This window comes from Zeugodacus cucurbitae, chromosome 2, assembly GCF_028554725.1.
Source record: "Zeugodacus cucurbitae isolate PBARC_wt_2022May chromosome 2, idZeuCucr1.2, whole genome shotgun sequence".
Classification (NCBI taxonomy): Eukaryota; Metazoa; Arthropoda; class Insecta; order Diptera; family Tephritidae; genus Zeugodacus; species Zeugodacus cucurbitae.
Window position 1 is genome coordinate 13472495 of NC_071667.1, and position 16406 is coordinate 13488900.

Sequence of the window (16406 nt, forward strand, 5' to 3'; positions counted from 1 at the left end):
TATAACAACAATATTCAAAATGTTGTAGACGACCCATTCTTCTCATTAATCAAAATAGAACCCATTAAATTTTCCATATTTTCATGTTGTTTAATAACTGTCCATTCTTACATATCAGTTTATCCCACAAACACTATGCTTATTTTGCTTGCCCACAAGTCTATTATTGTTATCATTATATTTATTTGCAAGAACGCTGAAAAAATTATAACTCTCTGGGCGCAATATTAGTCAATGGACAACGACACACACACCCACAATTGAAGGATATTACCCAACGATTCAAATTATATGGTTATATTGTACATATATAGGTATGTGTATGTGTGGTCACTGTCAGTAGTATGTCCTGCCATTATCCTTCGGGGCTTGTTTGACCATCTTTGCTTTATTTGTTAATGTTGCTGTTAGATTTCGAGCATATTTGTTATTTCTATTGCTACAGCTGTTATTTATGCATTTGTTTTTTTTTTGGTGTTATTTATTGTATGTGTAGTTGTTGTAGTCTTCATCATATATTACATTTTGTGTCTAATTTCGTATCATCCCCTTTGCAAGCCAACACTTATGTTTACCATTTTCGGTTATGATGAAATCAAAACATGCATCCTCAAGCAACAATTGCCCACACTTCACTGCCACATTTCCACATACTACATGCCCGCATCTTTGCCGTATGAGTTCTTACTTCCACTTCACGTTGCAAGTTGTCTTCTATAGATTGCAGGCGCCGATAAAGGTGAAGACGAGTCGAGATATATGTACCATTACCGTTATGATAGTTTAGTGTGTTGCGCTTGAAAAAAAAGCTGGCCAAATGATTGAGCTATTCATGCGGTAGTGTTCCGATAACGTTGATGTATCATCGCAATGTGAAAACTCTCCAACTCTCCACAGACCATGTTAGCTGCTGAAAAGTTTTGCACTTTGCTGGTGCTTTTTTCCAATTAAAAATGAATTGTTTTCTTATGTCTTGTCTGTTCGGAAATGTTTATTTAGGACTATGCTAGCTAACGCTCTGGCAACTGGACGCTGTGAGGTTGGTGGCTGTAAAAGGTTATTTCGGCCAGCTGTGAATTTACTCATCTGTAAGTGTGGTCATCCAACTCCTGCTGCTGCTGCTGGCCCACACATGACTCTGTGTTGCCTGTAATGGAGCGTTGGTCACTGACCAGTGGTGTGACCAAAGGTGTAGTGCTTTGTTTCAATTCGAAATTGAGTGGCAAGTCTTTCTACTTTAAGATAAAACTCGTGAAGAAGTTTGAAGTATTCTTACTGCTATTGTTGACAGATGTTAATGGATGATATGGATGATGTGCTATGTACATATGTTAAGAAAATATTTGACTTTACGACCAAATTATGTGTACAGGTGTTACATACTGATCAAATATGATGTATGATATATGTGGTATGTAGAAGAATTTCACAAACAATTTATTGCCGGGTGTATTGATTTGAATTTGCATCATCCCCATTCCCAAAGAGAGAAGCTTCATATTACTTGTTAGAAACTTAATAATTTTTATTATGAACTGAGATAAGCTTCATAAGCCTAGGTGGCTACAAGCTAAAAAAATGGAAACCAATCCAACAGGAATGTCAAGATAATAAAGTCAAGCCAAAGATAGAACACTGTTAACCTCAAACACTTCTCCTTACTTTCCGATCTTTCTGCCAAAAAACAACAGTTCAAAACTAGATTGAATTTATATTCATATTATATGTAGATATACTTTCAAATCGAATAATACTGAAATGCAAAGATAAAACTAACTAAAATGAATAATCCGAATCAACTAGCCCACATTACAGGCATATACACGTGGGTTACATGCCGCAGAACCACTCGTAGTTGCCACCGAGATTGCTGTATCAGGCCTATGATATGCAACACCGCCATGTATAGGCAAATAATTAGGCGAGGTGTCATAAACCACAGGTGGATAATTGCCATAATTATTTGGAACATAAGCTGTGTGATGCTGCTGCCCATCGGTTGGTAAATTAGGCTGAATATATACAGGATGAGGTTGCTGTCCACCAGCTGGGAAATTGTTGATAAGATGCGGCTGCGAAGGCATAAACTGTGGATGCGTCGGATATGGAATCGGTTGTGGATAGGAGTTGATTTGTCCGTTTGTTCCACCCTGTAAAATTAGAACGTTACTTTGTTGCTGTTGCTGCTGCGGTTGAACCGGAGACGATGGATACTGTGATACTAATGGTGGAGCTGGAGCGTTGGAGTAGTAGAAATTATGCACTTCATAAGGAACTGGGCGATAATTCCATGAGGGATTGCAGCCACCATAACCGAGACAGTTTTGATAGCCAACCAAAGGATAAACGGGACCGGCATATATGGGGGCACTTGGTTGTGGTTGGCCTGACCAGCGATCACGGAATTTTTGAAAAAAGCCACCGAATAGAAAAAACGATTTACCCTTTGGTGGCGGCTCTGCAGGTTCTTCGGACGTTGATGTTGCTCCCTCTGTTGCTTTAATGGTAGAGGATCCGCAAGTCCAAATGAATAGCAAAATCAACTGAGAGGATAAATATATATATTTTATGTTATAGAGATAAATTATTAAGATTTTTTACCAGTAATGTAATCCGCTTATTATGAATTACTGACATCTTTAAGTCTCCAGGTTATACTTCGTACTGAATTTCAGCGCTGCTACTTTAGCAGCTGAGTCTCATTTACATGCACCAATGTCACTTACAACCGCGCAATGAGCTTAAATGACGCGCAAAGTTACACATTACAACATAAGATATCTTTTATGGATCATTTAATAACATATCTGATGCCACGAAGCAACCAGACCACAAGCATGTGAACAAGAAATGAGCGTTAACAAACATCTTTAAATCTTTAAATAATTTTATTTAACAAGTAATTAAAAAATAAATACAAATAATACAATAAACTTAATAAAATTTAACGACGTTTAAATCCGCCAAAGCCTCCGAAGCCATGTTTTCCGAAGCCACCGAAACCGTGACCACCGAAACCGTGTCCATCGAAACCGTGTCCACCGAAACCGCCGTGTCCACCGTAACCACCAAGGCCACCTAAACCACCACCATAGCCGCCACCGAAACTAGATGCCGATGCAGAAGCAGATGCGCTGGCGAAGCTGCCACCACCACCATAGCCACCATAGCCGCCGTCCCAACCACCGCTGGGCCAAACGGGCTGCGGTACTGGCACCGGCACAGGCACTACCTTCGTAATAGGCACGGGAATGGGCTGTGGTACCGAAACTGGTACAGCGACTGGCACTGGTGCCACTTGATAGTTGTTTACAACGCTACTGGAGGCATAAGCACCACTATAACCACCGCCGAAACCACCGCCGAATCCCCCGCCAAAGCCACCGAACTTCTTCTTGAAATGCGCACTTGTGGGTGTAGCAAACAGACCGATGAGCAACAATGCCGTAAAACTTGAAATTTTCTGCGGAAGAGAGAGAATATACATAATATAATATTAGCATCCTAATGACAAAAAATTAGTCAATATGTTTGCTTTATGTCGATACAATTTTTTCTTAGTTTGGCGATTCGAAAATATTGTAGAGTTGAACTTCTATAACTCGAACTCTTGAATTGGCAATAGAAGTCAAATTCCATACAAATTACCTTCCATAACTCAAAGTGTCTCTAACTCGAAGTTTTTTTGTGGATTGTGGTGATTAGGGAAATTCAACTATATATATACTAGAATTCTCTTTAATTTTTGTAGTGGGTCTCGAAGTTCTTATTCAAGCTTTTATTCCTCCTCATACCTTTATAAGAGCTTCTGTACAATTATTTTCAATGCCTCTTCTTTTTTATTTCAAAAAAATTTTAAACAAATTTGTTCACTTTAAAACCCTAGAACAACTACAATATTTTGTTCAACGCAGACCAGTGGTCTTTATATAGAGCGCGATACCCCTAACAGGTTTCAGTTATGTGTGTTATTTGTTATATACGATATGCAAAAACTTAAAAATCATTTCCAGGACATTCTAATCAATATATTCGCCACGCAAAATATGTAAATTGCTTGTTACTGTTCTTTCATTGGATTAAGAGTCGAAATTTCAATCTGAATGGGACTAGGAACATAATTATCGACCGCGGTACTGAGTTACAGGGACATTTCAAACATCGGAAATCTGGAGTATGTCCCTTCCTAAAATAGATATGGCTTCTATTGAGGTAGCCCGACCTAATTGGAAGATAGTGCATATTGAAATCAAGGTAACCAGACCACAACCAAATACAAACATCTGTAGATTGATGCCTTGATGAGTGAGAAGTTCTCAACAACTTATTTGAAAAAACTGTCTGCACAGGATATATGTATGGGCGAGACTTGCTGTACGATGGAGTATACCAACCGACAAACCAGTTTATCAGTTTCTTAGAATTTCATTAAAAAATTTTCCGAGGTTGTAGGTTTCAAGTTTGATATTAATATCAACATTTCTAATTATTCATATGACCACTGAATTATTACGATTTATAGTATATTCTGCCGTGTTCTTCTTCTAGTAATAACCGACAGTAAACGTTTTTCATAGAAAATAAATAATGATTTCACTCCAAAAAACTTCGAATCATATGATTTGCACTATTATTTAATCTAGCAAAACTAGATTTACACATAAGAAGATATATTTTCTGCAACACATATTTCGGATACATAAAATCGTAGTATACACAATTAAAAGAAATTACACTTCTCGAAGACTTCATAATTAAAATCCAACAAACTGTGTTTTTTTTTCATTAAGATCATCAGTCAGTCTCAAAAGCGTACAATTTAATGCACCGCAAAAACAACAAGTATAACGTTTACCACATTAAAGGTCAACTTACGAAATTTCCCATCATTAATTGAGTCACACACAAAACTACTTCACGATCCACCAAAATTATAACTAAACAGCATATAAAATATGTATGGACTTTTATAAGCTGATGCTGCGAGCATAAGCAGAGGGAAATTCCGAAATAAGTTAAAGCTTAAAAAAATTTCCTGTTTTTTTGAACAAAAACCAACTATCAAGATGTCGGTGTTTATTGAATGGAGCTTGAATAGGTCTCGCACCAAAGTGGTGAGCATCGAGTAAACATGTTCAAGGCAGTTACAATATTTGATTAAAAAGAAGATCGATAAAGGTGCATAAGAAGAAATATGAAAACGCGTATATATTACAAGTATATTAATGTATGTATGTAAGTTCGCATATTATACATAATTTTATAAGCTATAGTCATTCGCGAGCCAACTCACGTGTCGATCAATGAAATTTATTGCGAACGAGGTACCCGCTTCTTTCGATCTGCTGCAGCGCTTATTTGCATATTATTTCGACTTTATTGATTTAATTTTTAGTTTTGTTTATATTTTTTCTATTAAAGAAGTCACAATTCGATTGCTCAGCGAGTTGTCTGGTAGCATTAAATGTTGCTTAAAGAGAAATGCGCGAAAATGTCGAATAAAGAGTTCATATCACGAGTTTAAGGTCACTAATGTAGTTAGAATTAGAATGATATATTTATATTTATGCAAATTTCATACTTTGCGAAAATTTGCAAAACAAACGACATACATATATAGATATGTATATACTTACTTATATAACAAATAATACTTCCCGTCTTGTCAAGATTAGTTGGAAGTTGTTTTAGATGGCGTGGGCGTTACAACGTAGTAAAATCAACTAAGATTTTAGTATATAAACTTAGAATTTGGCATGCAATAAGCATAAACAGTTATCTAACGGAGTAGTATTGATACAAAGTTTGATTACCAGATATAAATTACAAAAAAAAGTTAAAATAAACAACACAAAGATGAGATCCTTTGTAAGTAGTTAACACATAATTTTTAATAATCTCTATAACTCACAAATCACTCCAAAAAGTACTAAACAAGCAACTCTACATTTTTCCATCTCTCAAGACCCTCACAACGCTACTTTTGGCGCTCGCCTGCGTGTCCACTCGCGCACAATTCAGCTTCCCGGCAACACAATCTTCGCTTGGTGCCAATAACCGTTATCCCAGAAATCCAGCACAACAACAAACATACGGTGCATCCAATCCCAATAGTATTGATAGCTTTGGCAGCCGCTATCCAGCACAAGCTGGTCTAGGTAATGGCGTTTATGGCGCAGGACGTGGCAGCTATCCCGGCCAAGCAGGCATTGGTGCCTCGCCAGCGACCGCAACTAATGGCAATCCTAACAACCGTATATTGGGTCTACTCGGCGGTGGTGGCGGCGGCGGCGGTCTCTTTAGCAATCTTATCGGCGCTTTAACCGGCAGAAATCGTAATCCAGGTGCTGGTGGTTTTGGTGGTGGCGCCTATCCATATCCAGTGCCTGCGCCATATCCCGGATATTCACCTTATGGTCCACCACCATCGCCTTATGGTGGTGGTTTTGGTTATCCTGGCTTCGGTGGTGGTTATTATGGTTAAACTATTGTAGGAAGTAACAACTACAACTTGATTAGAGTATTCGTTATATAAACTAAAAGTATTAATATTTGTTATTTGTTAGTTTTTAATAATTTTATAACTGTTATCTAATGAAAATAAATTGTTTTTGTAACTACACTGAAATACACTCGATGTTTTAATGTGTTACTCGTTGGGGAGTAATTCGAAAATAATGATCGTCTTCGATTTGAAACTTACCTGTTTTAGCCAAGATTATATTGCAGGAAAAGATATCCCACAAACAGCTTATCTTTATATAGAAAATTCGTATTTTATAATAAATAATCTCCGCTAAAAATTATTTCAAAGAATTTCCAAGAACGAATTCAAAAAAAATGAAAAAAATTCAATATCTGGAGACGCGGGGCATCGATCCCCGTACCTCTCACATGCTAAGCGAGCGCTCTACCATCTGAGCTACATCCCCATATAATTTTTCAAAGACCAATGTTGCATTTCAATTGAACTAATACCAAAGCCAAATAACATGTGCAGTTTGAAAACCTAGGTAGCGTTGAATTGAATATGTTGAGTACCACTGAAATTTACACATTTAACGCAAGCAACTAAAAATAGTAAATTCTTTGTGAATCGAACGAGCAAAATGTATTTAAAATATGTAGTAAAATCTAGATTAGATATTGAACTTAATCCAAGGCATTTTTCAATTAATAGCTTTCTGTTAAAATTTTCTGCAACAAAGCTATATTATTTTTCAAAAAGTGTAACTATTATTATGACGCCTTGTGTACCCAATGTCATCGAAAAGTGCGTTTCGTCATCACCCATTTAAACCAGTTTTTTACACCTTCCTTCGCACGATGAATCACAACTGACTCTACAGATTACTGACCTTGCACATGATTTTGTGTTTATACGATTTTTTATTAAGCTTACATATTTTTTATTTATTTTTTCAATAAGTTATTTACTTCAAAAATTCGCTTGTTGTTGCTAAGTATTAAATATGATATTTTACAAATATTATAAATAAATAAATACAACTTGAGATTCACAAAAATGTGTGTGTAGTATGTGCATATCACTTGTATGGATGTATAATGCCCAGCGAATTGTACGGATAGTAGCTGCTGTAGTGACCGTTAGCCAGATAGGCTGGTATGCCATTCATGCCACCGCCAAAAGCTGCGCCTATACTCGTATGCAACGCGCCGATCATCGGACGATGCGTGCTGTAGGTTATGGGAGCGTAGTTTCCATTGCTAGACATGCTGCCTCCATATGTTCTTGTCATGCCGAAATTGTTGTAACCTTGCACTGCATTAAAGGGTGCATAGTTAGCGTAGCCAGTGTAACCGTTATAGCCACCAAGTGTTTGAGTTTGATAGTTGGGCATTGTTGTAGGCGCGCTATGGTGATTATATGACTGATAACCGTTATTGTTGTTGGTGGGTGGAAAACTGATGTAGTTGTTGTGATAAGGATATCCGTTATTATTGTCTGTGCTACCCATACTATAGGGTGACGGTGCGAAATCACCTACATAAATGCGATTTTCTGCTGCCATGTCGCGTTCTGCATTTAGTCCATAAATGGAGTTTAGTGTTGTTATGAGCAAAAGCTAAGATATATATTAAAAATTATTTATTACATACGATACAATTATTATTTGTTTTTAAGTAAACTTACGAGCATAACATGCAGCATTTTTTGCGGTTAATATTAGATTTTTTATTTCAAATTTTTTTTTTTTATTTATGTATATTAAACTTATTATGAAAAGTATGTATTTGTATTAAAAAGTTATAGATATATAATAATTGTAGAAAGATATATATATATTAAAGTATGAAATTGGTCGCACTATATTAAACTTATTATGAAAAGTTGTATTAAAAAGTTATAGATATATAATAATTGTAGAAAGATATATATATATTAAAGTATGAAATTGGTCGCACTTCAGCAAAATTTTATTTCAGTATTATATAATATCTGATGTTATTTATAATACAATAACGTTCACTAAAACTTTTTATATATAAACGTTATAATTTTATTGTTTAATTTGAAAAGTGAAAAATGTTCAAATTTTTTTTTTATTATTTATTTTATTTTAAATACGCAAATTTTGTTTTACGTCGTACAATTTATTAAAATCACTTTTACGCCGCCCAAATATATTTTAAACTTCCAATGTCAACAATTAAATACAAATTACTCTATCTCCAAGAAAAATTCATACTTTTATAGCGCAGATTAAACTGTTTCAAACCAAATTTCCATTTGACTGACTTCTGCTCTATATTGAGTATATAAAATTTTATATTACGTCTACAGTTATTAAATACATAATTATGTATATGACTGCTAACCGTAAGATTATAAAACATTCGACATGTACATATGTATGTACCTATTTTCCCCAAAATTCACAATTTTACCATATTACCATTTTACATAATTTATTAATATCATTTAACATTGGAGACATACATTATCTTTCTTTTTCATACAATCTTTCTTTTCTCAGTTTTCTTTATTTTGTAACACATCGTTGGTTATTGTTTTAACATACTCGAACGTAGCTATGTGGTTAAAATTTTTGTTACGCAGTTTATTAATTTAACAAAAAATTCTAACAAATTAACTGCACAAAAAAACTAATAATGAACAAATATATTTCGCATAGTAAATGAATCCATTTATGTATATGGTCGCACATTATAATATTTCCACCATTGTTTTGTATTTTATAGTTGTTAAATTCGCCAATTGGAATGTTTCATGTTTCCTCTTTCCTCAGTTGTTTGCAAATTTACACCGAAAAGGCGTTGAACTTTAATTAAGGTAAGGTCGGGCAATTAATTAATAAAAAAGTAAAGAATGAGAAGGTGGCAGTCGAATTTTATAGAGAGTATTACAGACATAAAAACAAATACATTTATATAATATCTTAATATTTAATTATAATAATCCGTTTAAATGACTGCTTACGATTATTGTATAATAAATGTGAAGGCAATAACAAATTTATAGTGTCGAATGATATGCTTGCAATCCTCTTATAAGTATTGTGGTCTTTTATTATTTCATTTCAGTATGATTAGTGCTGGTTTATTTGATTTATAACAGGTTTTTGTTCGATTCAACACACTCGAAGTTTCCACGAATCGAAGACATTTACTGAAATATTATGTTAAACACTAGGACCCACTAAACGCTGGCAAAAGTCCAGAGCATAAATATGCCGATACTACCACAATTTCACGTTCGATATTCGTACGAAGTTCATCACGTGCCGGTCTTGATCATCAAGATTTTTTCGTCAATTTGATCTTGTAAGCACGTAGGCCAAGATCTTTTCGCAAAATTCGCCAAAACAACGTCACAGAGATGCCCAACGCTTGAGAACGAGGTGTGAGAGAATGATTAGGGTCTGCCTCAATAGATGCACTAGCGACAGCAATATTCTCGACACTACGGGCACTTCTTTGTCTCACTGGCACGGGAACATTTTGTACTCTGCCTGTGGATTCAAATTTTTCAACTAGATGCTACATTGTTGATCTGACAGGATGATTATGACGACCATAAATTGGACGTAGCTCTTAAAGTTGAGGCCACTGACTCCAAAGTCAAGTTGCAACAAAGTTGCTAGCAACAAAGTTGCTAAAGAGAGTATTATAGTTTTGTTCACATAACGGTTGTTTGTAACACCCAAAACTAAACGAGTTAGATATAGGGTTATATATACGAAAGTGATCAGGGTGAAGAGTGGAGTTCAAATCCGAATGTCTGTCTGTCCGTCCGTCCGTCCGTCCGTCCGGCCGTCTGTGCAAGCTGTAACTTGAGTAAAAATTAAGATATCTTGATGAAACTTGGCACACTTAATTCTTGGCACCATAGGAAGGTTGCTTTCGAAAATGAGCAAAATCGGACCACTGCCACGCCCACAAAATGGTGAAAACCGAAAACACATAAAGTGCCATAACTAAGCCATAAATAAAGCTATGGCAAAAAAATTTGCTATGAAGGATCGCACTATGAAGGGGCATATGTGGATGTAATTTTTTTGAGGAAGTGGGCTTGACCCCGCCCCCAAATAGGTTTTTTGTACATATCTCGGAAACCAATAGAGCTATATAAACCAAATTTTCTGCAGTCGTTTTTTTTAGCCACTTCTTAATACTTTCCGAAAATGAAAGAAATCGGATAATAACCACGCCCACCTCCCATACAAAGGATAGGTTGAAAATTACTAAAAGTGGGTTAACTCACTAACGAAAAACGCCAGAAACTCTAAATTTCACATAAGAAATGGCAGATGGAAGCTGCACTCAGATTTTTTTACAAAATGGAAAATGGGCGTGGCATCGTCCACATATGGGTCAAAAACCATATCTCAGGAATTACTCGACCGATTTTAATGAAACTTTCTAATAGTTTCTTTACATCCCAATGATATGTTGTGAAAATAGGACCTATATACCAGAACTTTGAAGACAATCTGAATCGTTTACTTTACAATATATAAAATAAGAACTAGTGAAGATATCGGTGCAGAAATTTGCACAAACACTATGTTTATAGTGCCACACTTCTCACCCATTCTAAAAATCGCCGAAATCGGACCGTAGGTTTTTAAGGCCCCATATATCGAACACGAGGACCTCGGTGCTTCTAACCTAATATTATGGTTTCCAACTTTCAATGGACTTTATACAATATATATGACGAATATGTGGGTCAAATTGTGTATTATATAATATAAATAAAGTTAAATATATAAATTGCGACAGTATAAAATGTTCGGTTACACCCAAACTTAGCCCTTCCTTACTTGTTTTTAATATGTAATTTCAACTCGTTGTTGGATCGTTTATATTTCCATGATAAAATAACAAACCTTACTGAAGAGAAATGTCAAAAGAGCAGGAGAAAATATGGCGTTGTTTGCTGTCCCTATCGGTCTACTTTTGTAGCGTCCTTTTTTTTCAATATTTCCTTATTTATTGAATCTGCTTGTTTTTAAGCCTAACAACAAGTTATAAAATCTTAAATCTATTTAAAAGCTAGACAAGCTCAACAAAGTGATTGAGCCGTATTGGTGAAACGTTGCTCTTTAGTACGCAGGCATATCCCTTCTTTTTAGGCGTGTTTGATCGCAGGAATGTACTAAAGCATTACCCAATGGGTTTGGGTGATCACGGAGTTTAGATAAATATTCAAACTGAAAACTAATTGAACAATATATTCAATTAGTGTTAATATTTTCATGCCAATATTAAAGTTATTCATTCTTTTTTGAAGTCACACTTCGTATGTTTAAAATCATTTAAATTTAAATGTATGGAAAACCCAAGCATTTTCTTATCTACCAGCATATGTCTAAAAAAATACATAAGCTATATAAACTAAATTATAAACTAATATTTTGAACGGCAACTCAAAGGTATTCAAATATTTGTTTGGAATTTCCCCGATTAAAAATTCACAGCGACCTTGTGGTAAATATTGACAAGCGAGCTTATTTTTAAATTCTTCCGCTAAACATTTATTATTATTACATGAGAAAACACTTTATGCTTCCGAATATGAATATGTGGTTATGTGTGAATAATTAAGCTAACCATGTATATTTCAAGCCACTAAGGATGCGTGAAATTCGCGCAGAACCGAACACGAACTAGAATGTAAATGTATTAAATTTAAGTATTGGTTTAAAAGTATTTGTTGATATTTAATGTTTTTCATAGAAGCGATATGAAATGCTCATTTTCCAAAGTTGTTTTCGTTACTACGGTATTCACACTAGTAATTGAACTTCAATATCATGTGTAAATTGGTAGAAACATACATATATTTTGAACTCTATTTTGACATAAACCAAACTTCATGAATATTCATTAACCACTGAGCGATAATTTTCAAGCTTCAATGTGTAAAATATTTCACAAAAAAATAAGTAGTTCAGTCATCGTGTCTTTTTTTCGCTCTTTATTGTGATGGAAAGTATACGAAGGGTCTCGAGTCAAGACCAATACTTATGTACAATCCACCGATTTTTTTGGAACGTTTGCCTACTTTCAATTGGTAAAGCTGCCGAAAACTGTAAACCTGGCAAAATACATCCATAACCTAATGACACCTGACCTGAGCGACTTGCCTAAGCTGATAATAAGAAAAGTTTGGTCCTGACTGTAATTCACTGAACTTTACTGCCAAATTATAATCCCCGCTTTAGAGGCATCAAAACTGTCCTTACAATACTATAAATGATCAAAAAATTAACAAATCTAGGGGTAATACCCTTGCTATATACATTGCGCCCGGGTTTAAAAAATATCTCTTTGTATAGATATGTGCACAGGTGAGAATCGTCACAAATCAGCACATCAATTAGCGTATTTGCCGCTTGTCGAGCATTGTTGAAAGTGAAAACCGCACAAAGAGAAGAGGTTCAAGAGCAATAGACGTCATCAATTGAAGGTGGCTAATCACGGCTTAGATGGCAGAAAGCTAGGCAAAAGGTTGTTACACTTTGCATAACAAACGTTTGGTGTTGATAAATAAATTTTAATTTAGTGGAGATTAAACGTAAATATGACTGCGATGGCGCGGGTGAGGGGCAGCTATCGTCTACTCACCACAGCGGTAACGCCATTGCAAGAGTGAGTGATGTTAATTTCGGTTGGGTTTTTATGACATGCTACAAAGCACATAGTTTTGAAGTTTTTTCTTTCGCTTGACTGCGCAGCAAAGCGTTGCGTGCGCAGCGCATCATTCTCACAAAGTCGCGTCGCGTCGAGAATCCAAAATTCCAAAATTGGGTTTTTCTGGTTACCACCACCAGCAACAGTGCGCAATAGTAGTGCTCATGTCCGTACTATGTATTTAGTTATTTGCTTTTGTTAATGCTGTACTGGCGACTGATGTTATTGTGCTCTTGATCTTGAAGCTGGACGCTTCCGTCAATGACAAAATACACAACCACATACTCATATACATGTGGGTACATTTATGCGTTTGTGCTTGTCGTCACCAACATGTTTTGCCGTTCTGCAATTTCGCTGTCTGAAATCGATAGCAGTACGCATGCGTGCGCGCATCCATGTTGTTTAAGTATAAAAAGCTTTGCGCGCACTTCAATTGCAACTTAGTACTCAACTAACTGAACTGAGCAAATCATTACTAGAACTTTGCACGTAACATTTAGGAATTTAAATAACAAAATGGCTGGTTATGTAGGTGTTAAAGTCTTTAGTTAAGGATAATCTAAAATCTAACTATAAAACTACCACTTTTCATTTTTCAACCAATAGCTCCTGAAAATCGCACTCATCTGCACTCTTGTCGCCGTACTGTATGCCGCACCTGCGCCAAAACCTGCTGGTGCTCAAGCGCGGACTTTCGGCGATTTGGGTCTGGGCGCTGGGTTTGGTCTAGGTCTTGGTGGTTACGGTGGTTATGGCGGTTATGGTGGTCACGGTGGATATGGTGGTTACCCCGGTTACTATGGCGGTTATCCAGGTTATGGTGGTTATCATGGCCGACCAAGCTTCGGTGGCGGCTATTATCCCGGTTATGGTGGCGGTTATGGCGGCTATGGCAATTATGGTGGTTCCTACAGCCAATCACAGAGTCAGTCGCATAGTCAAAGTGGCTACTACAATGGTGGCTATGGTGGATACGGAAATGGATTCTTTGGCTAATATGCTAAAGTTCTAAGGTCTAAGTCTAGTGATAAGTTGTTTTAAATTATATTTTTTATAAAAAAAAAAAATAAATAACGTATGTAAGCGTGTTTCGTGTGCATAAATATCATATTTTCATCTTGTTGGTTGTGTAGGCAGAGTCCAGAGTCTTCGCTCGTTGAGTAGTTTAACTCTCTTATTTGTTTGACACGCCATTCTAGGTTTCTTATCTACGTCTGATATGCAAAAGAACCGACCCATTCTTTGTTTCCTTATACTTTGGTTGTAGGACACTCTCTACAAAAAACTAATGGTCTATTATTGTAGCTATAAGTCTCAATTGAGACCTGTTTCATTGGTCGATTATATTATTTTGCAATATCTGGGAAATTTGTTCACTTGTCCTATATTTGTATATAGACCTCCTTTGTTTTGAACTAGTTTGTCAAGTTGCAGACTATTTATATCGGACATTGTAAAGGGATAGGGACAGCAAAAGACACCGTCTTTTTTCTCGCTCTTTTGACATTTTTCTTCAGTAAGGTTTGCCATTTCATCATGGAAAGATATGCGATCCAACAACGAGTCGAAATTATTAAAATTTACTACCGAGTCAGTGGCCTCAACTTTAAGAGCGCTACTTCCAATTTATGGTCGGTTCATTTCTGGTTGAATGGCTTCTTCAATAAGGAAAAAATGTTTTATTGGTCAGACAGTACTTCACATATACTCCATGAGTCACCGTTGCACCCAGAAAAAATTACCGGATGGTCCAGTTTATGGGCCGGCGGCGTCATTGCGCCGTACTTCTTCCGTGATGATCAAGACCGGCACGTTACTGTGAATTGCAATCGCTACCGCTCAATGTTGATATGAACTTGGACAACACAGCAGTATGCATGTCGATTTATGGAAAACCGAGTTATCTCACGAAATGGCCCGTCAATTGGTCGCCTCGGTGATGCGATTTGACGCCGTTGGACTATTTCCTGTAGGGCTACGTCAAGTCTATGGTCTGTGCCAACAAGCCTGCGACGATTGATGAACTTCGAACGAATATCAAACGTGTAAATGCAGCAGTATCGGCCGATTTATGCTTCAAAACGGTCGAAAATTGGGTACAGCGTCTGGAATTCTGCAGGCGTACCCGTGTTGCTCTTCCAAAAGAAATCGAATTCCATACATAATAGCATCGAATGTATTTACACAGGAATAAAGAATTTAATTGATAACCGTAATGTTTTTATTGAAAACCCTTTATAATTTCTACAGCGGACCAATGTTCCGGTTTTGGCGATCTAGATAACTCATCCAATATCATATATGTACATACACTTATGTATGTATGTTTCATTGCCGGAATTGCAGATAGTGGAGATTTATATTGTACGCGCACAAGAGAATGTTATAGTATTTTTCTTTCAAATTATTAAAATTGCTAATGAAAAGATTGTTTTCATCTTTCAATTTCATCTTTCATTTGTGGAAAATCATCATGAAATCTACGAGAAGTTGTAATGCGCTAAAGCTTTGTTGTGGTATCTGTATTCAAAAACTTTCAACATAGTGCTAAATATTCGAAAGCTTTATTTCAGTAGATGAAAAAGCTTGACAGAGCTTTTGAAATTAACAGAAAGGGTGATGCATATAAACTAAATTGTTAGAAGAAAGTTTGTAAATTTTGAAATGCAACTGTTAATTTATTAACCTTTACTAAAAATAAAATAAATGTCATCTAAATCTCCATAAAGTATTTTTTTTTGCTTTTAGAGTTTTTTGGTGCTATCTTAGTCCCTAGACGCCGTAACAAAGTTCATCAAATTTATAAATAAATTTGTCTCGAGTATAGCCTCATAGGTCCGAATGAAAAATTAGACGTCTACTCAAAAAAAAGTTTTGTTCTTTTTGGGTAGGATGGGTATTGATATAAATTAATAAAATGTCGTAGAGACTACAAGTATCGTTTTAGTAGTTGAACAGAACACTTTTTAGGCCAGAGAAGACACGAATTCCTGAATTCAGGTCCTATGTCTACTATAAATAATACACCAGAAGTATGATCTAATGTTTTGCTGATCTTACATATTAATTGTAAAATTATTCCCTCATTGGAACCGTATTCTGTACCGCATCGAGCCTTGCGATCCAATAAAAGATTCTTCATAACATTTTTCGTATACTGCCGATAGCAAGAATGTTTCTTCGGAGGTCCATATTTCGACAGTTTGCTTCACTCTTTCAGT

General features: G+C 35.9%; 4 protein-coding genes across 4 annotated transcripts; 2 read left to right on the forward strand and 2 right to left on the reverse strand.

Moving 5' to 3' along the window:
• Positions 1–2866: 2866 nt before the first annotated feature.
• Positions 2867–4972, reverse strand: LOC105219181 (uncharacterized). Its single transcript, XM_011195157.3, has 2 exons — positions 4876–4972; positions 2867–3463 (listed from the first exon to the last, which is right to left on the reverse strand). The coding sequence occupies exons 1-2, from the start codon at positions 4888–4890 to the stop codon at positions 2945–2947; spliced, it is 534 nt and encodes a 177-aa protein (XP_011193459.2). The 5' UTR covers positions 4891–4972; the 3' UTR covers positions 2867–2944.
• Positions 4973–5030: 58 nt separating this feature from the next.
• On the forward strand, positions 5031–6628 carry LOC105219182 (uncharacterized). The gene is made up of 2 exons (XM_011195158.3): positions 5031–5868; positions 5966–6628. Exons 1-2 carry the CDS (start codon positions 5857–5859, stop codon positions 6482–6484), a joined length of 531 nt encoding a protein of 176 aa, XP_011193460.2. The 5' UTR covers positions 5031–5856; the 3' UTR covers positions 6485–6628.
• An 822-nt stretch (positions 6629–7450) lies between these two features.
• On the reverse strand, positions 7451–8271 carry LOC105219191 (staphylococcal secretory antigen ssaA2-like). The gene is made up of 2 exons (XM_011195166.2): positions 8156–8271; positions 7451–8087 (listed from the first exon to the last, which is right to left on the reverse strand). The coding sequence occupies exons 1-2, from the start codon at positions 8171–8173 to the stop codon at positions 7548–7550; spliced, it is 558 nt and encodes a 185-aa protein (XP_011193468.2). The 5' UTR covers positions 8174–8271; the 3' UTR covers positions 7451–7547.
• Positions 8272–13378: 5107 nt separating this feature from the next.
• On the forward strand, positions 13379–16351 carry LOC105219183 (pupal cuticle protein Edg-91). The gene is made up of 2 exons (XM_011195159.3): positions 13379–13713; positions 13792–16351. The coding sequence occupies exons 1-2, from the start codon at positions 13702–13704 to the stop codon at positions 14179–14181; spliced, it is 402 nt and encodes a 133-aa protein (XP_011193461.2). The 5' UTR covers positions 13379–13701; the 3' UTR covers positions 14182–16351.
• The last annotated feature ends 55 nt before the right edge of the window (positions 16352–16406 follow it).